The sequence below is a fragment of the Dermochelys coriacea genome, chromosome 16 (genome assembly GCF_009764565.3).
Source record: "Dermochelys coriacea isolate rDerCor1 chromosome 16, rDerCor1.pri.v4, whole genome shotgun sequence".
NCBI classification, from domain to species: domain Eukaryota; kingdom Metazoa; phylum Chordata; order Testudines; family Dermochelyidae; genus Dermochelys; species Dermochelys coriacea.
The window spans coordinates 526,801-548,799 of record NC_050083.1 but is presented as its reverse complement, the minus strand read 5'-3'; the positions used below and the strand labels follow the sequence as shown (position 1 = coordinate 548,799).

The 21,999-nt window shown below is 51.3% G+C and overlaps 1 protein-coding gene across 9 annotated transcripts in view; it reads left to right on the top strand.

Moving 5' to 3' along the window:
• The window catches only part of LRSAM1 (leucine rich repeat and sterile alpha motif containing 1), a 63,348-nt gene that overhangs the window by 8,199 nt on the left and 33,150 nt on the right, over nt 1-21,999 (top strand). For 7 of the 9 annotated variants that reach the window (XM_038374330.2, XM_038374326.2, XM_043499144.1 and 4 more), the window contains exons 3-6: nt 2,273-2,329; nt 3,921-3,965; nt 8,111-8,188; nt 12,916-12,984. In XM_038374330.2, the coding sequence (XP_038230258.1) occupies nt 2,273-2,329; nt 3,921-3,965; nt 8,111-8,188; nt 12,916-12,984 (249 nt within the window). Of the gene's footprint in view, nt 1-2,272; nt 2,330-3,920; nt 3,966-8,110; nt 8,189-12,915; nt 12,985-13,496; nt 13,586-21,999 lie in introns of those variants that run through there. The other 2 variants (XM_043499147.1, XM_043499145.1) reach the window with 2 other exon arrangements.

Sequence of the window (21,999 nt, the reverse complement as noted above, 5' to 3'; positions counted from 1 at the left end):
GAGGCAGCCACATTTCGCTAGTGGGAGATAGATTCCTATTTAAGCAGACAGCAAAGTGCTTCAAGATGAAAGGCCTTATGCACTGTATGAATATATGTAAGTAGCTGGTGTAACTGAGAAGAGATGAGTGGTTTTAGACTTTTTTCCCTATTCATAATTTTAATAGTTTAGAGACACTATCTAGCCAAAGGATCAAATGTTGCTTTGGATGCCTGCATCCAATGCGTGTATTTTAAACTAATATGATGCATAAGCTCCACTTCTCTAAGCTCTTCCTGACATCTTGCTCTGCACTAAAACTTCATTTAAAGCTGAATTTGGCCCCTGTATTTTCTGACATGTATTTGCATGACATCAGTTTCACTACCCGGGTTAATAACAGTAGTTACACCTAATTGTCTGGTGAAAACAGGAATGAATAAATATGTATTAATGATACTACTCCCTGAAGTCGTTACTGTGGAAATGATTAGACCCCCAAAATGTAATTTACCTTAGAAGCTGCGGAGGACTAGAAGAACTCTTCTTCCAACTAGTCATTGTATCTTTTAATAGCTCAGAGATGAGGATGCTGAGTGTTATGAAGAATTGCCCTTGTGACTTGCAGCTGCTTCTAATTCTTCCTAGTAACCCCAGCGGCCTGACCAGTGAAAGTGATGGTTTTCTTTTGAGTCTGAACGTTACAGTGATTCATGTGTTCAGAGTCCAATCAACTAATTGGACTGGCTTGGCAGTTGTTGTTAGCCTCTGTCGGGTTCCCCATCATAACTCCCTTTCACTTTTAAGTTCATGTAAGTTGCCTTCATTTCAGTAGACTGTGTGAAATGAATTTGCAGGGAAGGCGTCTCTGGCTAGTTCCTGGTGGGACAGGTGTACATGTCACAAAATACACAAAAATGGTCACTTATTGGCCCCCTTGTTGACAATCTCAGCAGAGAGGCCAAGGACAGTGAACTTACCCTTTTGCCCCAGATATGGTCGCACCATGTCAGGATTGGCACATTGGTGGGGCAGTAAAGGGGAAGCTTTCCCTTCCTTGCTGGGGCTGTACCTGTTCTGGAAATAAATAGGAACTTTGGTCTCCAGGGCTATCAGTCTGTCAATCCACCAACCCTAAAATTCATTCAAACTTCCACCTTCACGGATAAAGCATAGGTGTTTAGAATTGACTTTTTGCTCCTTGAAACTTGTCTGAGGGCCCCAATTCAGCAAGGTGCATAAGCACAATAGAGCTTTTGAGTCGGTTGAACTATTCACAAGCTTAAAATTAGACATGTACTTAAATATCCTTCTGGATCAGGGCCTAGGTGCTTATGCACTTGAAGACCCTGATCCAGCCCCCTTCGAAGTGAATGGTGAAACTCCCATTGCTTGCAGTGGTGCAGGGTCAGGCCCAAAGTGTGTGTCTGCTCTGGAAGAGTGTCTGTAAAACTAGCACTGTGGGGTCTGGTGTTTGTTGTCCCAGGATTATTGCCATAGGGGCTGTGCTTAGTCTCCAAGTGAAAGGATTTTTTTTTTTTTCTAACTGCCAGCCCTGCAGACTCAGTCTGGGCTCCAAGTCAAGCCAGACTTTTTCCATCTTATGAGCTTCACTAATAATAACAATTTCGGGAGGCCAAGTTACGCTCCCTGGTGCAACCTAATTATCGCCTTTAGTGGTAGCAACAGGTTGCACAAGTGCTACAAGCTGGAACATAACTGCTTTACGCAAGAAGGAATGAACCCCAGCTCCCCTTTCTGCAACTGAGTTAGCCCTGTAGCAGGAATAGAGAGCAGCAGCAATTACTTTTGTTCCCATAGATAGCAGATCTGATTCTGAATGCACAAAGGGAGTAAGAGGTGCCATTTTTACAGTAGTCCCTTTATGTAGTAGAGCCTCCCTCTCATTCATGGCATGATCTATTTATCTCCAGTCCTAGAGAACTGGGAATTATGTCACTAAAACACTTTCATATGCTCTCTGTTAAAATCTTCTCGCACAATTAAGTGACATCTCTGCTCTTGATGCAGAAATTCACTTTTTCTGCACAAACAATGTTTGTATTGTAGAATTTAGTTTCTTGGTTGCATGAACAGGGCTGCAAGTATAGCTATGGAATATACTTTGCATCTAATACTGGCCTTTGATTGGGGTGGCCATAGCAAAGAGCTGTGATTACATTTCTAAAGAGAGGTCAGCAGGGTAGTTTAGCCAGCATGCAGCAAGAGGGCCACTTTTCTCTCTTAGCATTCTAAAGGTGCAGCACATATATTTCTCTCTCTCTCTCTCTAGGCAAAAGAAGCTGGTGCTGATGACGTTCTTGATATATCTAAATGTGAACTCTCTGAGGTATGTGATTTGCAGAGTGAGGGGACCTGTCCAGCTCTCTCATTTCCTTCCCAGTATAGAACGCCAGTCGTTATAACTCTGAGACTAGAGTAGTGGTCACCAACCGATTGATCCCGCAATCAGTCGATTGCGATCTCTGGCTGTGCAACGGAGCTGCTGCTAAGACAGGCTCCCTGGCTGCTCCCAGATGCGGCTACCATGGCCCCGGGGGCGAGGGTCTCCCGCCACACACTGCTCCTGCCTGTAAGTACCACCCCCAGAGCACCCATTGGCCAGGAATGGGGAGCTGTGCCTAATGGGAGCTGTGGGGGCCATGCTTGCAGAGAGGGGCAATGCACAGAGCCACGTGCCACCCGCTCCCCCACCCCCGGGCAGCAGGGGCGTGTTGGCACTTTCCAGGAGTGGCATGGGGCTGAGGTAGGCAGGGAGATTGCCTTAGTGGCAACCACGCTGCACCGCTGAGCCACTGGAGGTAAGTGCTGCCTGGAGGGAGGCCATACCCCAGCCCTGACCCCCCTCCCAGAGCCAGCACCCCATACCCCCTCCTGCACTCTGACCCTCCTCCTGCACCCCCAGCCCTGACCCCCCCTCCCAGAGCCAGCACCTGAACCCCCTCTTGCACCCCAACACTCTGCCCCAGCCCGGAGCCCCCTCCTGCACCCAAACTCCCTCTCAGAGCTTGCACCCCTCACCCCCTCCTGCACCTCAACCTCCTGTCCCAGGCTCAGCCCAGAGCCCCCTCCCACACTGCGAACCCCTCAGCCCCAGCCCAGAGCCAGAGTCCCAACCCCCTACGCCAGCCCGGTGAAAGTGGTAGTGAGTGTGGGGGAGAGTGAGTGATTGGGGGTGGGGATGGAGTGAGTGGAGTTGGGCTTTGGGGAAGGGGAGGGGCCTCGGGGAAGGGGTGGGATAGATCCTGGGTTGCCCTTAAATTCAAAAAGTGATCTTGGGTGTAAAAAGGTTGGAGACTGCTGGTCTGGAGACAGAGATGAATCACTTTATCTGTCATCGCTTTATCCGTGCAGAATTATTCCTTCTTTGTTCAGTCTAGTTCATCTCTTGAAGTGTGGGGCTTCTGCCCCTTTCTTGGGAAGTCTTCTCTGTGGCCTAAGACGGTAGTTCTGCACCTTTTCCATACTAGGAACACCAACATATGTAAAGGCATCTGTCCTCTCCCCTTTCCCATTTGGCCAGGGTGTGTGCTGGGAGTTACAAAGACCTGCTGGGATTCCCCATTTGTATAGTGACTCATTGAGAATGTGCCTGGCCTTGTGAGGGATCTGTGCGCTGCCTGTTAAGCTACCCAAGTCCTGGACAGCTGTCCAGACCTAGCAGCATATTCTCTGTTAGCCTGAAGTCCCTGTCGTGCTGCCCAGAGCCACTGGTTGATGTTTACAGCAGTGCAGTGAAGTGCTGGGTCCTGGGACCAGCTATTGACTAATGACAGAGACAGTAATCTTAGTATCAGTTTGGTTTTTAATGAAAGCAGATTGTTGAGTCCTGTGGATGGATACTTTAGAAGTGCTTAAAGTAATGGCACGTTGCAATGTATTGTTGTGATATATTGGGCTATTTTTGTGCTTGATTTCAGATTCCTTATGGCACTTTTGCAACATGTAAAGTTTTGCAAAAAGAGGTAAGAGAAGTCTAAATACTAAGCGTTATTACAGTATGTGAAGTGCCTATGTAGCGTATATGGGCTTACATGATGCTTCAGAGGAAGGTGAAATCTCTGTCCCTAATGCACTTGACCAGTTGTGCAATGCTATACATAGAGGGTGTTCTGATGTTTTCTTGAGGCACCCAGGATTCTGTTATCTTGTTACTGCCCTGCCTTAGCAAGAGAGAGACTTGCTGGTGCTAAACATGGTGTCAGCTTCCTGTCACTCTAGTCTGGTAGCCACTCAATCTCCTCAGAAGCTCTGCCTTGCTTTGCCTTGCCGGTTAACTTTAGGTGCACTCCCATCCCCCTTGAAGGCATTCCCTGCAGTATCCAGCCCGTCACTGGACACTCACTGAAATTACCAAGTTCGCTATCTCCAAAGGGACACTGCAGACACCAGCCTGTTTGATTCAACGAAGGATTCACAGTTTGCTTAATATTACAGCACTGAGATGTACTTACGATAAAATAAAGAGAAGTTTATTAACAAAGATAGAGATTTAAGTGGTACTGCATAAAGGTAATGAAAACAGAATTGGTTAAAAGTATAACACACTTCTAAGAGACTAAACTTTAGCAGGCTACCGTCCTTTGGCTAAAGCAGTTTTCTCACTCTCAAAGTCTGTCTGCAGAGCTTGCTGGTTTTCAGTCAAAACCAGGATCCAAAATGGTCATGAATCACTCCCCTCTGCCAGGGACATGGATAACAAAACGTCTTTTTGTTTCTCCTTATATTTCCTCAAAACTCATTGTTTTGACCCCAGAGCCAAGACAGCCTCCCAGTGGTTTTAGTTTTCGGTGCTTTCCCAGGCTGATTTCACACTCCCTGCTTCCCCGGTCAGCCTGGCTTTTCCTGTTGTCTTACATGCAAATGCAGCTCCCATCATGTTGGCTTTTGAATTGCTTGATTTACCTGCCTGCCAAGGTCTCTGATGTAAACCAACATTCTGTTTCTGGGACACATTTGTTCATCAGCCCTGCCTGGTCACGTGGTGAACACATTTGTAGCACATACATACAGCTTCTTAGTTATCATCCATATATACATCTCACAACGCTTATGATGACCAGTATACCATAAGCCAGAGGTCCCCAAAGTGTGGGGTGCATCCCCTTATGGGGGCATGGAGAAACGTCCGGGAGGTGCTGTGGAGCCTGGGCCAGCTGCCATGGGGTCAGGGAGGGAATGCCGTCCCGCCCCCAGGCGTCCCCGGCTCCCAGACCCACGCCTGGCCCTGGCCTCAGCCTTGGCGTGGCTCAACTCACGGCCCCACACCAGTCCCCAACCTTGGTACCCCCACCGCAGCTGGGCTGCGGACCTGCTCTCAGCTCCAGACTCACCCCTGGCTGCAGCCTTGGCACCTTTACCCCTGTCCACATCCCTCCTCTCCGAGCTGTTTTGCAGTCCCTCGTTTGGGGACTGCTGCTATAAGCTTTCATTTAACACCTCACGTAGAATCATAGAATATCAGGGTTGGAAGGGACCTCGGGAGGTCATCTGGTCCAACCCCCTGCTCAAAGCAGGACCAATCCCCAACTAAATCATCCCAGCCAGGGCTTTCTCAAGCCTGACCTTGAAAACCTCTACGGAAGGAGATTCAACTATCTCCCTAGGTAATGCATTCCAAGTGCTTCACTACTCTCCTAGGGAAAAAGTTTTTCCTAATATTCAATCTAAACCTCCCCCACTGCAACTTGAGACCATTACTCCTTGTTCTGTCATCTGCTACCACTGAGAACAGTCTAGATCCATCCTCTTTGGAAACCCCTTTCAGGTAGTTGAAAGGAGCTATCAAATCCCCCCTCATTCTTCTCTTCTGCAGACTAAATAATCCCAGTTCCCTCAGCCTCTCCTCATAAATCATGTGCTCCAGTCCCCTAATCATTTTTGTTGACCTCCGCTGGACTCTTTCCAATTTTTCCACATCCTTCTTGTAGTGTTTCAGAGTAGCAGCCGTGTTAGTCTGTATTCGCAAAAAAGAAAGGGAGTACTTGTGGCACCTTAGAGACTAACAAATTTATTTGAGCATAAGCTTTCGTGAGCTACAGCTCACTTCATCGGATGCATTCGATGAAGTGAGCTGTAGCTCACGAAAGCTTATGCTCAAATAAATTTGTTAGTCTCTAAGGTGCTACAAGTACTCCCTTTCTTGTAGTGTGGGGCCCAAAACTGGACACAGTACTCCAGATGAGGCCTCGTCAATGTTGAATAGAGGGGAATGATCACGTCCCTCCATCTGCTGGCAATGCCCCTACTTATACAGCCCAAAATACCGTTAGCCTTCTTGGCAACAAGGACACACTGTTGACTCGTATCCAGTTTCTAGTCCACCATAACCCCTAGGTCCTTTTCTGCAGAACTGCTGCCTAGCCATTCGGTCCCTAGTGTATAGCAGTGCATGGGATTCTTCCTTCCTAAGTGCAGGACTCTGCACTTGTCCTTGTTGAACCTCATCAGATTTCTTTTGACCCAATCCTCTAATTTGTCTAGGGCCCTCTGTATCCTATCCTACCCTACAGCGTATCTGCCATTCCTCCCAGTTTAGTGTCATCTGCAAACTTGCTGAGGGTGCAATCCACGCAATCCTCAAGATCATTAATGAAGATATTGAACAAAACCAGCCCCAGGACCGATCCTTGAGGCATCTTGAGTATCTGCTTGATACTGGCTGCCAACTAGACATGGAGCCATTGATCACTACCCGTTGAGCCCGACGATCTAGCCAGCTTTCTATCCACCTTATAGTCCATTCATCCTGTCCATACGTCTTTAACTTGCTGGCAAGAATACTGTGAGAGACCGTATCAAAAGCTTTGCTAAAGTCAAGAAATAACACATCTGCTGCTTTCCCCTTATCCACAGAGCCAGTTATCTCGTCATAGAAGGCAATGACCTTGTCAGGGTTCCCTCCTCACTCTGATCTCTAGGGTACAGATTGGGGGACCCTCATGAAAGACCCCCTAAGCTTATTTCTACCAGCTTAGGTTAAAAACTTCCCCAAGGCACAAATCCTTCCTTGTCCTTGGAACGGTATCGCTGCCACCACCAAATGAGTTAGACAAAGATTTAGGAAAAGGACCACTTGGAATTCCTGTTTCCCCAAAATATCCCCCAAAGCCCTTCACTCCTTTCCTTGGGAGGCTTGAAAGTAAACAAGGTGAGCACAGACTAGACCTTCGGGTTTTTAGGACACTAAAAACCCCAGTCAGATTCCTGAAAACAGAACTTTTATTATAAAGAAGAAAGTCAAAGAAACAACTCGGTAAAATCAGGATGGAAGATAATTTTACAGGCTAATAAGATTTAAAACATAGAGGATTCCCCTCTAGGCAAAACTTTAAAGTTACAAAAAAAACAGGAATAAACCTTCCTCTTAGCACAGGGAAAATTCACAAGCTAAAACAAAAAATACTCCTTGCTATTACTTACTATTTCTGTAAGTTTAAATGTATCATTCAGTAGGAGCTGGATTACTTCCTTGGTCTCTCTTTTGTCTCCGGAGAGAACACACAAAACCCAAAACAAAAATCTTCCCCCACAGATTTGAAAATATCTTCTCCCCTTATTGGGCCTTTTGGTCAGGTGCCAACCAGGTTATCTGAGCTTCTTAACCCTTTACAGGTAAAAGAGCTAAGGGTAGCATAAAATCCCTCCATGTTTATGACAGACCTTCTTTACAGACAAATACTATGATAGCAATATGTTGGGTGTAGTGAGTTTGTCAAGCCTGATAGGAGTTGCTGTCAGAGAGTAATGAACCACCAGTGAGCCTCTTTGTCACAGGAGAATCTGTGTAGGAATTCTTGCTGATTCCCTACAGGAGTTAACTTAGAAAGAATCAAATTTCCTGCTGTCTTAGCCTGCATGACCTCAAGTATTATTGATCAGAAAATTATCCAGATCGCTGTTTAAATTCAGCTGTGATATTTGACTCTGGCCTCCTGTGGCAGCCAGTTCCACTCATGCAAATAAATATTTTATTTAATATTTAATCTAATCAGGTCTGAACCCCTTACAGAAATAAAACAATTGAATGCAGAATGAAATCCACAGGGATGTGGTTGTTCAGGCTGTAATATCTCCTGTGATGTTGTTCCAATATTATTTTTCTCTTCAGGTGCTGATTGTTCATACAAATAATCTAACATCTCTGGTTCCAAAGTCCTGCAGTCTCCTGAATCTCATAACTGTGAAGGTAATCTGTGAGCCTGTAACAATGTCTCTGTTCGCATTCGCTCAGGGTTAAAATGCAGAGTAAACCAAATAAACCCTCTACCCATCAAACTGATTCTCACCTCTAGGGACTGGCAGCTAAGTGTAAAGGCTTCTTCACTGACCCTCACCCCTTCAGTTTCATCCCCGGGAGGCAGTGGCAGGAAGTCTTTACCATCTGGGGGCTGTTGAGCTCCTGTCACTGGCACTACTGTGAATCCATTTGTTTGTAGTGGCTGGGATTTTCTTGGCCATGTCTACACTACGAAAGCACTCTGATTTTACAGAAGTCGATTTTTGGGAACAGATTGTATAAAGTAGAGTGCGTGCATGCGTCCACGCTAAGCACATTAATTCAGCGGTGTGTGTCCACAATACCGTGGCAAGCGTCAACATTCCGAGTGGTGCACTGTGGGTAGCTATCCCACAGTTCCTGCAGTCCCCACTGCCCATTGGAATTCTGGGCTGAGCTCCCAATGCCTGATGGGGCCAAAAATTTGTTGCAGGTGGTTATGGGTAAATGTCATCAGTCAACCCTCTGTGAAAGCAACAGCAGACAATCATTTTGCGCCCTTTTCCCTGGATTGCCCGAGCAGATGCCATAGCACGGCAAGCATGGAGCCCGTTCAGCTCACCGCAGCAGTTATGACCATTGTAAACACCTCGCGCATTATCGTGCAGTTTATACAGAACCAGCACCTGAAAAAACAGGCGAGGAGGCGACGGCAGCACCGTGATGAGGACATGAACACAGATTTCTCTAAAACCTCGGTCCCTGACAATTTGGAGATCATGGTGTTACTGGGCCAGGCTTATGCCAGGGAACACCGATTCAGGACCCAGGAAACAAGCACAGAGTGGTGGGACTGCATAGTGTTGCAGGTTTGGGATGATTCCCAGTGGCTCTAAAACTTTTGCATGCGTAAGGGCACTTTCATGGAACTTTGACTTGCTTTCCCCTGCCCTGAAGCACAAGAATACCAAGATGAGAGCAGCCCTCACAGTTCACAACCGAGTGGCAATAGCCCTGTGGAAGCTTGCAACACCAGACAGCTACTGGTCAGTCGGTAATCAATTTGGAGTGGACAAATCTACTGTGGGGGTTGCTGTGATGCAAGTAGCCAACGCAATCATTGAGCTGCTGCTATCAAAGGTAGTGACTCTGGGAAATGTGCAGGTTATAGTTGATGGCTTTGCTGCAGTGGGATTCCCTAACTGTGATGGGGCTATAGACAGAACGCATATCTTGGGACCAGACTACCAGGGCAGCCAGTACATAAACTGCAAGGGGTACTTTTTCAATGGTGCTGCAATCACTGGTGGATCACAAGGGACGTTTCCCGGCCATTCCACGTTGATGTTGGTGAAAGATTCATGACGCTCACATCTTCAGGAACTCTGGTCTGTTTAAACGGCTGCAGGAAGGGATTTACTTCCCAGACCAGAAAATAACTGTTGGGGATGTTGAAATGCCTATAGTTATCCTTGGGGACCCAGCCTACCCCTTAATGCCCTGGCTCATGAAGCCGTACACAGGCACTCTGGACAGTAGGCAGGAGCTGTTGAACTATATGCTGAGCAAGTGCAGAATGGTGGTAGAGTGTGCATTTGGACGTTTAAAGGGTAGCTGGCGCAGTTTACTGACTCTCTCTCAGACCTCAGTGAAACCAATATTCCTACTGTTATTGCTTCTTGCTGTCTGCTCCACAGTCTCTGTGAGAATAAGGGGGAAGACGTTTGTGGTGGGGTGGGAGGTTGAGGCAAATCGCCTGGCTGCTGAATACGCTCAGCCAGACACCAGGGCGGTCAGAAGAGCACAGCAGGAAGTGCTGCGCATCAGAGAAGCTTTGAAAACCAGTTTCATGACTGGCCAGAGTACTGTGTGACACTTCTGTTTGTTTCTCCTTGATGAACTTCCTCCCCCGCTTGGTTGCCTCTAAATTCCCTGTAAGCCACCCACCCTCCCCCCTTCAATCACAGTTTGCTTGCAAAGGAAATAAAGTCACTATCGTTTAAAAAAACATGTATTCTTTATTAATTGATTATAAAAGTAGGGAGATAACTCACAAGGTAGACCGGGGGGAGAGGAGGGAAGGAAAAGGCCACTTCAAAACTTGTTGAATGACAGCCTTCTGTTGCTTGGGCTGTCCACAGGGGTGGAGTGGTCCACAGGGGTGGAGCCTCCCCCACCTCGTTCTTGGGCATCTGGGTGGGGAGGCTATGGAACTTGGGGAGGATGGAGGGCGGTTAAACGGGCTGCAGCGGCAGTCTCATCGGCCACTGTCCTGTACTCTGCTATTGTGTCCCTCCACACATTCTACTGAGCTCTGACAGTGCCGGACAACTGCATGAGCTCAGAGAACATTTCATCATGTGTGCGTTTTTTTCGCCGCCTTATTTGAGGTAGCCTTTGGGACAGAGGAGGGAGGCTTGAAACGTTTGCAGCTGCTGGAGGGGAAAAAAGGGAGTGAAGTATTTTAAGATACATTTTACAGAACAATGGCTATACTCTTCCACAGTGGACAACGCTATTCACATTACGTAGCACATGTGATTTTGGTACAAGGTCGCATTTTGCATCTTAAAATATTGAGTGCCTGTGGCTTTGGTGTTAGAGATCACACACGCAGTTCCGGGCAACGGAATTCGGCTTGCAGGTGGCCATGGTAAGCCATAGTATTTCGACGTCTGCAGTCTTCATAACAGCAGTGTCCTCCTCTCCCATACCAAGCAAAGCACGTTGAGTTGACCATTTAGTGCTGCGGTTTTCCTGTTAACGTGCAGCAGCAGAAACCACACTAGCCCCCCTCCCCTCCCATCCAGTTCTCTGGGATGATCGCTTTACCCCTCACTCCACCGCATGGCTGGTATCAAGGAAGATCCCTGTTAGCCAAACGTGAACATCTCAGCACCAGTGCGCCCCCCCCCACCGCATGGCTAACTGCGGGGAGGATTTCTTTTCACCCACAGGCAAATAGCCCAGTAGGAATGGCCACCTCTGAATGTCCCCTTAATTAAATTCCCCTATTTCAACCAGGTTACTATGAACGATATCACTCTCCTGAGGAGAGCACAGAGAGAGAAGGAACGGATGTTGCTTGAATGCCAGTAAACACCGGGACCATACGCTGCCAAGCTTTGTCATGTAATGATATCAGATTACTTGCTACTAGCATGGCATGGTAAAGTGTCCTACCATGGAGGAGGGAATAAGGCTGCTGTCCCCAGAAACCTCCTGCAAAGGCTTTTAGAGAACCTCCAGGAGAGCTTCATGGAGATGTCCCTGGAGGATTTCCGCTCCATCCCCTGACACATTAACAGACTTTTTCAGTAGCAGTACTGGCCACGAATGCATCCCAAGTCCTCAGGGTTACTTAATCATTAAACGCTTGCTTTTATAACGTATTATTTTTTAAAAGGTACACTCACCAGAGGTCCCTTCTCTGGCTTGGTTGGGTTGGGAGGGTATTTCAGTCAGGGTGATAAAAAGATCCTGGCTGTTGAGGAGTATTGTGTGCTCTCCCCAAACTTATCGTCCTCCTCATCTTCCCCATCTGCAAAATCCTCAGCCACGGCGGAGAGTGTCCCATCATGGACAGGGGTGGGGTAGTGGTTGTGGCCTCCCCTAGAATTGCATGCAGCTCAGTGTAGAAGCGGCATGTCTGGGGCTCTGTCCTGGAGCGTTTTCTGGTACGCTTGTCTGAGCTCCTTAAGTTTCATGTAGCACTGTGTTGCGTCCCTGATGTAGCCTCTGTCCCTCGTGGCCTCTGAGATTTTTTTTGAAATGTTTTGGCATTTCGTCTTTTGGAACATAGTTCTGATAACATGGATTCTTCTCCCCATACAACGATCAGATCCAGCACCTCCCGTTTGGTCCATGCTGGAGCTCTTTTTCGATTCTGGGACTGCATGGTCACCTGTGCTGATGAGCTCACTTGGCCAAACAGGAAATGAGATTCAAAAGTTCCCGGGGCTTTTCCTGTACACCTGGTCAGTGCATCTGAGTTCAGTGTGCTGTCCAGAGCGGTCACAATGGTGCACTGCGTGATAGCTCTCGGAGGCCAATACCTTTGAATTGCATCCACGCTAACCCTAATTCGAAATGGCGATGTCGAGTTCAGCGCTAATCCCCTCATTGGGAAGGAGTATAGAAATTGGTTTTAAGAGCCCTTTATGTCCGAAAAAATGGCTTCGTTGTGTGGACTCCAACATAAACTCATAGTGTAGAGTCATAGAAATGCAGGGCTGGATGGGATCAGGAGAGTTCATCAAGTCCAGCCCCCTGCACTGAGGCAGGACCAAGTAAACTTAGACCATCCCTCACAGCTTTTTGTCCAAGCTGTTCTTAAAAGCCTCCAGTGACAGAGATTCTCTACAAGCTTCCTTGATGACCTGTTCCAGTGCTGAACTATCTGTAGAGTTAGAAAGCATTTCCTAATATCTAACCTAAGTATCCCTAGGTCCAACCTGATCCCATTACTTCTTGTCCTTCCTTTGCTGGACATGCAGAACAATGGATTACTGACAGGAGTTGGGTGCCCAACCCCTACCGGAAGTCAATAGGAATTGGATGCCTGATGTTCTTAGGGCCCTTTGAAAGTTGCAGCCTGGCAGTTTGACTTTCACCAGTGGGTAACTCCTCTCTATGCTTATGATGTGACACCTCACCACAAGCTTGATTGATGACAGAATCTTCTCCTCCTGTCCTAGGTTTTAGATCTCCATGACAACCAGCTGACATCACTTCCTGATGATATTGGCCAGCTGACACATCTCCAGGTAAAGGGTTTGTGGGTTGTGTCCTGGGTACCTGCTTTAAGATCTGTTCTAGGACAGCGTGGTTGATTTGTATTGCTATTAAATAGCTAACTAATATTTTAAATGACAGTTGTCAGTTGCTGGATCCTTATCACTCACTTGTCTTTCCCCAAGAGCCAAGTTAATAGCATTGAAAATGGCAGTTTGGGGCATAGCAGGCCCGTTGCATTCCTTGGTGCCAGTTTACACCACTCTGCTATAACTGGCCTTCAGGCTAGGGCAACGGCTGGCAAACCACTCACAGCAGGTCACCAAGCATGTGCCAGAGGCATAGAGAGGCTGCAGTTTCCAGTCCAATTCCTTCCTGAAATACTCAGGTTCTGCAGCTCCTATTGACAGGAATGAGTCGGGAGCGACAGTTCTAGTGTGCCTATTGTAACTCTGACATCCTGTTGCCACTGGTGAAAGAAGATTAGTCCTCCCCTCCAGCTCTGCGCCCTTGCCATGGAGAGCACTGGAGTTCATTACTCCCTGTTGCTCTAGGACATTCCACGATGGGAACCCACTGGAGCACAGGGATCTTGTCTCCTGAGAAATGAGGAAGAGCATTACAAGACTTAATGTATGTGTGTATTGTACATATGGAGGGGACACATGTCCTGTGCAGCCTGTGAGAGACCTGACCTCTGCAGTGACTTTGGGAGCCCTGTTTCATAGACCATGGGAACCTGTGCATTGTGGAGGAGGGAGATGGTCTCCATGGGTAGGGTAGGATTGGACCATTATGTAAACAAACTGAGACCCCAGAAGCATGCTCTGATTGGGTCGTATGCTCTGCCCTTCTGTTGGGAAAGTGGCACTCTAGCAATGCAGGCTGGGATATATCTTCCAGATGGGGAAGAACTAAATTGGCATCTGCCAGTCTGAGAGGGGATGGGAATTTGCTCTGTGCTTTGACTGGGGGGCTAGATAAGAGCCTCCCCTAGTAAACACTGAGATCGCACAGTAGTCCAGGCAAGGAATAATGGTTGCAGTGTCTAATGAAAAATAGACTAAGCAGTGACTGACTAATGTGTAGATGCTAATGATGATAGACCGGCCCTCTTGGAAGTTACTGACTGATCTGTAGGTCCCCTCTGCCTGGTATGTGGACTTAGTTCTATTATTGCGAGATGCCAGATAAAACTCCTCACTTAACATTGTATTTATGTTCCTGAAAAATGCTACTTTAAGCAAAACAGTGTTAAGTGCATCCAATTTCCCCGTAAGAATTAATGTAAATAGAGGGGGTTAGGTTCCAGGGAATTTTTTTCACCAGACAAAAGACTATATTTTTATATGTTGGCTCCTCCTCTGCCTTGGTGGGTCCTGCGCTTAATGGCAGATTTTCTTGCCTCAGAGGTTCACGGCAGCCCTCAGTGTGGCCACTTTCGTGGCTCAAATCTGCCTTTCACTCAGTTAGCCTCATCACTGGCCAGCATGGGGAAAGGAAGAACAATCCCCGCAGTCTCTGATGATCCACCTAGTGGATCGGGGAACAGGCCAGAGACCTTCCCCTCTGGTGGAACCCACAGTCCAGTTCAACTCCTCCAGTATCCAGTAGGGAGTTGGGGGGAATGGAGGGAACCCAGGCCCACCCTCTACTCCAGGTTCCAGCCCAGGGCCCTGTGGAATGCAGCTGTCTAGAGAGCCTCCTGGAACAGCTGCCTGACAGCTACAACTCCCTGGGCTACTTCCCCATGGCCTCCTCCCAACATCTTCTTTATTCTCACTACAGGACCTTCCTCCTGATGTTTGATAATGCTTCTACTTCTCAGTCTTCCAGTAGTACGCCTCTCACTCTCAGCTCCTTGCGCCTCTTGCTCCCAGCTCCTTGCATGCACCACAAACTGAAGTGAGCTCCTTTTTAAACACAGGTGCCCTGATTAGCCTGCCTTAATTGATACTAGCAGCTTCTTGATTGGCTGCAGGTGTTCTAATCAGCCTGTCTGCCTTAATTGTTTCCAGAAAGTTCCTGATTGTTCTGGAACCTTCCCTGTTTCCTTGCCAGGGAAAAGGGACCTACTTAGCCTGGGGCTAATGTATCTGCCTTCTAACACTCTCCTATAGCCCACAGGCCTGGAGGGAGAAGAAGGGAGAAGGCTGCTGCTGTTAAGTCCTGGGCTCTCCCTGCTGCTGCTCCAGCTGCTCCCCTGGCTAGGCCAGACACCCCCTCCCCCCTTTCTCTGCTACCTGGTTGCTGGCCGGCTGCTGGACTCCCCACCCTCAGGTGCTGCTACTGCTCCAACTGCAGTCCCTTGGGGGGGAGAGCCCGCTAGCCCGCTCCCCAGCGGGGGGAAGTGAGGGGCCCCAGCCCCAGCCGTTGTTGTTGTGGACACTACCGCCACCACCCCCTGAGAGGGGTCCTTTCTGCCTGCCTGGACCACCACCTGGAGTTCCTGTAGCTGCTGCTGCAGAGTCTGCTGAAGCCCCGTGGAGAAGGAGAGGACCATCTACCAGTGGGGGAACACCTAGAGACTTTGCAGACCACCGTGGAGGGGACCTTAAGACTGAGTAACTTCTGAACTGTGCTCTTGTGGTGGGGGTCTTGACTGTGTTTGTAGGGACACAGGGGGTGTGGCATGGAGCTGCCTCCCAATCCATCTGTGTCCCCCCCCCAATCCCCACCAGTACCACCACTGCTGGCCCCTCCACCACTCCCACTGGCTGTTTACCATCTGTCTCGGCTCCTGCCTCTGGTCTCAGCTGCTTGCTTGGCTTGCCACGCCCTGATTCCACCATTTGGGCCTGAAGCAGCAGCCAACCTAAACAGACTTTGTGCAAGCACATGTGGGCGCACATGCCCCGCCTGGACTACCCACCTCACTGCTTTTCCCCTTGCAACCTGCCCCATTTGCAGCTTTACCCCCCATTTTGCCCCAGCCCCACTTACTAACTTCAGTTTGTTTGCTTGCCCCACCCGTTTTCCCTCTGCAGCCTTTGTTTGCCCCAACCCAGCCTGTGAAGCTAGCCCCTTGGTTTCCCTACCCTAACGCCAGGCCGCTTAGCCCCTTGCTCCGTGCGCCCATGCCCCCTCCCATGCGCTTGTGCCACTCCCCATTTTAGTTTCAACCCTCTTTGCTGCACCCCCAATGCTGTTGTATCCCCCCCCACCCTAGTGCAGCTAGAGGAGCCGGAATTTTACCTGCTGTTGGTTTTTAACCCCAACCCCTGATTGCGCCCCATCCAGCCCACCCCTTTTGGCACCCTTCTCCCGTGCCTGCAGCCTAGCGGGGAGGAGTGGTCGACCTGCTTCCCCTTTCCCCTCCTACTTCTGCTGTCTCCCCTTCCCTCCCCGCTCACGATGCTGGGGGACGAGACAGGTGGGGCCCCTCCCGCAGCCCCAGCTACTCCTCCCCCGCCTGCCCCTCCGTCACCCCCCCAATCCTCTACCTCCGCTGCTGCTGCCGAATCACCTGTCACCACCCCCGCTGGGGCACCAGCAGCGACGGGCACCTGGGTGACCTCTATTGCTGCCACGTCTCTCCTCCCCTCATTGGTGTGGAGCAATCGACTTCCTTCCTGGGCGGGGGCCCTACAGAAGATAGTCCACCTTCTGGTGCTGTGGCTGCCGAATCCACCATAGAGCCTGTGCCCCGCTGAGAGCCTCCTCCCCGCCCCCTCAACCCTTGAGCCTGATCGGGAGGTGCCACCATCCAGCTGCTTGGCTTCTGAAGCCCAGAATCTCGCCTCTGCCCCTGCCCTTATCCCGTCCACCTCCCGTGATGTTATTGCCGCCCCTGGGGCTGTCTCCTTCCCTTTTCCAATAGATGACCTCCAGGGAGTGGCCTTTGTGTTTACCCATCCCTCCTAGGGGTGGGGCCCCTCCAGCAGCCCCAGCTATCCTCCCTCCGCCGCCCCCTATCGCCCTGGGGTTTGAGGTGGGCCTAGTGGCTCCAGCCCATCAGGAGCCCCGTTGGGGGTCCGCACCCTGTCTGCCCATCTCGGTGGGCCACGGGGCTGTACCAAGGGCCCTGTTGGGGAGTAACCAGGATACCGTAACCCCACACCCTCTTGCGCTGCGAGAGGAGTTGCGGGAGTTTTTAGAAGATGTCCGTGGCTCCTGCAACAAGGTACAGCTTGCTCTCCAGCGATGGGGGGGACTTTCATCAAATCCTTCGAGCCACGAGGGCCCTCATGGGGGAGGGTAAAAGGACTGGGAAGCAGGGCGCCGCGGCCTACGAGCGGGTCCGCCTCTTCCGTGACTCCTTACTCGCCTACGGGGTAGGTAACGGACTGTTGCGTGGCCCGTTGGGAGCCGCGAGCGTCCCTGTCAGCGAGGATCCCCCCCAGCCCTCCTCATGGCACCTCTTACCATCGCAACATTGAACACCTGCGGCTGTAGGATGGGTCTCCGCAGGTCCCAGGTGCTCTCCTTCCTTTGGGAGGGGGGGTACTCTGTGGTTTTCCTGCAGTAGACGGATCCGGATCCAACCACTGAAGACAGCTGGTGGCTGGATTGGGGGGACAGGGTCTACTTTAGCCATCTCACAGTTCGTACGGCTGGAGTGGTGACCCTGTTCTCCCCCGACCTACGGCCCGAGGTGCTGGGGGTCGCCGAGGCTGTGCCAGGCCACCTGCTGCACCTCCGGGTCCGCATGGAGGGGCTCAGAGTCAACCTTGTTAACGTCTGTGCCCTGACATCGAGCCAGGAGCGGCTGCAATTCTATCAGCAGGCGTCTGCCTTCCTCGGCACCTTGGATCCTCATGAGTGCCTGGTCCTGGGAGGGGACTTTAACATCACCCTCGAGAAGCGGGACCAAGCAGAGCCCGGCTGCCGTCACCGTCCTCCAGGAGATAGTCGAACTCCATTCCCTGGTGGACGTCTGGCGCAACCACCACCCGGATGACACTTCCACGTTCACCTTTGTCCGGGTGGAGGCCCATCGGTCGAGCCACTCCCGGTTGGACCGCATTTATTTATCATTCTTCCATCTTTCACGAGCCCACTCTTCCAGCATCCGGCCGGCCCCATTTTCTGACTATCATTTAGCCACCGTGACGGCCTCCCTCTGCGCGGAGAGGCCAGAGCCGGCCTATTGGCATTTCAACAACAGCTTGCTGGAGGATGCGGGCTTCGTGACGTCCTTCTGGGAGTTCTGGCTGGCCTGGCGAGGGCAGCGGCGTGCCTTTCCCTCGCGCGGCGGTGGTGGGACCTAGGGAAGGTGCACACCTGGCTCTTCTGCTGTGACTACACCCAGGGCGCCAGCCGACAGATGCGGTGATAGAACAGTTGGAACGGGAGGTCTTAGAGCTGGAGAGGCATCTGGTCGCCAGCCCCGAGGATCTACCCCTCTGCAGAGCGTGCCGGGAGAAGCGGGAGGAGCTCCGGGCCCTCGAGGACCATCGGGCCTGGGGTGCTTTTGTTCGATCCCGCATCCGTCTCCTTCGGGAGATGGATCGCGGCTCCCGCTTCTTCTACACCCTGGAGAAAAGGAGGGGGGCAAGAAACACGTCACCTGCCTTCGGGCAGAAGACGGCACCCCCTTCATGGCTCCGGTGGAGATGTGTGGGAGGGCGAGAGCCTTCTATGCAAGCCTTTTCTCCCCAGATCCGACCGATCCTAACGCTTGCAGAGTGCTCTGGGAGAAGCTCCCTACAGTCAGCGCGGGCGACCAAGACCACCTAGAGCTGCCTCTCACTCTGGCCAAGTTTTTGGAATCCCTCCATCACATGCCCATCAATAAATCTCCGGGCATGGACGGGCTGACTGTGGAGTTCTACCGTGTGTTCTGGGACATCCTCGGCCCAGACCTAGTCACCGTCTGGGCCGAGTCTTTGCAGAGCGTGGTCCTCCCTCTTTCGTGCAGGCGAGCCGTGCTTGCCTGATTGCCGAAGAAGAGGGACCTCAACGATTTACGAAACTGGCGTCCCGTCTCGCTCCTCAGTACAGACTACAAAGTCATGGCAAAAGCCATCTCGCTGCGGCTAGGATCCGTGCTGGCGGACATGGTCCACCCAGACCAGACCTACACCATCCCGGGCCGCAGCATCTTTGACAACCTATATCTGGTCTGGGACCTTTTGGAACTCGGGTGTTGGGATGGCCTGTCGTTCGTCCTCCTGTCCTTGGATCAGGAGAAGGCATTCGACAGGGTGGATCACGGGTATCTCCTAAGCACTCTGCAAGCGTTTGGCCAGTTTGTGGGTTTTTTCTGGGCGCTGTATGCCTCCGCAGAGTGGTCAGGCTCAACTGGACCCTGACCAAATCGGTCCGCTTCGGGCGAGTAGTACAGCAGGGGTGCCTCCTCTCGGGCCAGCTATATGCTCTGGCGATCAAGCCCTTCTTTTGTCTCCTCCGCAGGAGGTTGACAGGGTTGGTGCTGTGGGAGCCAGAGTTGCTGCTGGTCCTGTCGGCGCACACTGACGACATGCTCCTCGTGGTCCAGGACTCGGGCAACTTGGCGCAGGTGGCGGCTTGCCAGGCCATCTATTCGGCAACCTTCTCCACCCGGGTCAACTGGGTCAAGAGCTCTGGCCTGGTGGTTCGGGACGGCTGGCAGGCGAGTTCCCTCCCATCCGCACTTCAGGCCATCTGGTAGAGCAGTGGACCCGCGCTCCATCTCGGCGTTTACCTTTCTGCCACGCTTCCCTCTCCGCCGGAGTGGCACAATTTAGAGGGCGGGCTCATAGAGCGGCTCCGGAACTAGACAGGACTACTCCGGTGCCACTCCCTTCGAGGGAGGGCGCTGGTGCTTAATCAACTAGTCCTGTCCATGCTCTGGAACCGGTTCAACACCCTGGTCCCGGCCTCAGGTTTTCTGGCCAACCTCCGGATGTCGATTCTGGAGTTCTTTTGGTCAGGACTGCACTGGGTCCCTATAGGGGTTCTCCATCTACCCCTGGAGGAGGAGGGAGGGCAGGGCCTGAAGTGTCTGCACACTCAGGTCCATGTCTTCCGCCTCCTGGCCCTGCAGAGGCTCCTTTATGGTGCAGGTAGTCTGTCATAGAGCATACTGGCGCATGCCTTCCTGCGCCACTTCCAAGGGCTCCGATACGACGACAGCTCCTTTATCTCCATCCGAGAGGACTTCCGCGAGATCTCTCCGGCTGCCGGTCTTTTACCAGGATCTCCTCCAGACCTGGAAACTGCGTTCAACGACCACCAAGGGGGCAGATCTCCTCACAGAGCCCCTACTCCACAACTCCCAGCTTCGCGTGCAGGTGGCGGAGTCCCCCTCGGTGCGCCAGAGGTTGGTTCTGGCAGAAGTCACAAGAGTCGGAGACCTCCTGGACTACGACCGGGGAGACTGACTGGATCCCCTGACGCTCGCTAAGCGCATGGGGCTCTCCAGACCTCGTACTCCCTGGCACATACTTCAGGAGATGAAGGCCGCTTTGCCGCCTGCTGCTCGGGTTTACCTCAACCAGGTCCTACACGAGGGCGCGCCCCGCCCACCCTCCACCCCAGGCCTGCCGGACCTTTTCATTGGGCCCCAGCCTCGTGGACCCAACCAACCCCCCCCACCCCACCCCACCCCTTCACCGTGAGCCGACTCCACAAGCTGGAGCTGCTCTGCTTCCAGACCGCGCCAAGGAAACATCTATACACGCTCATGCTCCATACCCTTCCCGCCCTTGTCCTCGTGTCCCGCCCCGATACAAAATGGCAGGACCTCCTGCCACCTTTGGAGGCTGAGGAGCCCCGGTGGGCCAGCTTATATTCCACCTTGGGCCCGAGGCCTGCCGGGGATATCAGTTGGCGGCTTCTTAACGGATCCGTGAGCATGGGCATGTACTTGGCGCAGTTCACCCCATCCCAGACACCTGTCGTGAGGCATGAGGGAAACCCTGGCTCACATATAGTTGGAGTGTGCCAGGCTGCAGCCCCTATTCCGGCTCCTCACCAATATTTTATTATGCTTTTGGTTTCACTTTTCCCCTCACCTTCTTATTTATACACTCCCTATCCGCGGCTGCACAAAGTCACGGGATCTGCTGGTCAGCCTCCTCCTGGCCCTAGCTAAAATGGCCATCTATAAAAACCAGAGTGAGGAGGTTTTCTGATGGAGTCTCCTGTGACTGTGGGGCCTATTTCCAATTCTCGGTCCATTCATGTTTCCAGGCAGAGTTCCTCTGGATGGCGTCCACTGACTCTCTTGACGCCTTTGAGGAGCAGTGGGCGCTGTCCGGGGTGCTCTGCTCGGTGTCCGTCCAGTTCCCTTCGTTTGACCCTTTGACCACACTCCTGTCCCTGTTATTTCATTAGATGTCCCCCAGATTTATTTGGTGTCCAGGTCCTGTGGATCCCCCTCTTAGGCTGGCAGGGCGATCCTTTAGCAGTAGGCGGGATTTGCCCACCCACTTCCGGGATCCCAAAAGGATCACTTTCCTGTCATCTGGCCTGACCCTGTCACACACTAATTAATATATAATATAATATAATATAATACACGCACACATATACACAGTATAAGTTTTAAACAAACAATTTAGTACTGTACACAGCAATGATGATTGTGAAGCTTGGTTGAGGTGATTGGAATCGGAGGGTGGGATATGTCCCAGGGAATGCCTTACTGCTAAATGATGAACTAGCACTTGGCTGAGCCCTCAAGGGTTAACACATTGTTAATGTAGCCTCACACTCTACAAGGCAGCACGAATGGAGGGAGGGGAAACAGCATGGCAGAGAGAGAGAGAGAGAGAGTTGCGCATTGCCCTTTTAAGTACGAGGCCCACTCTAAGTACACTGCCTTTTTAAGTAGATCAGCAAGTTGAGGCAGCTGCTGCCAGCAAGCTCCCTCCATTCCGAGCCCTGTCATGTTCCCCTTCTCCCCCACTCTGTGGAGATGGGGGGCGGAGTGGGGGGAGAGTGACACCCTGACACTAGCACCCCTCTTCCCCCAACCCTCGCATAGCAAGCAGGAGGCTCCGGGGAGCAGGCAGAGGGCAGCAGCAGCACACGGCAGTGGGGGGAGGGACACCTGAACTGCCCAAAAAGAAAAGGAGGGCTTGTGGAATCTTAGAGACTAACAAATTTATTTGAGCATAAGC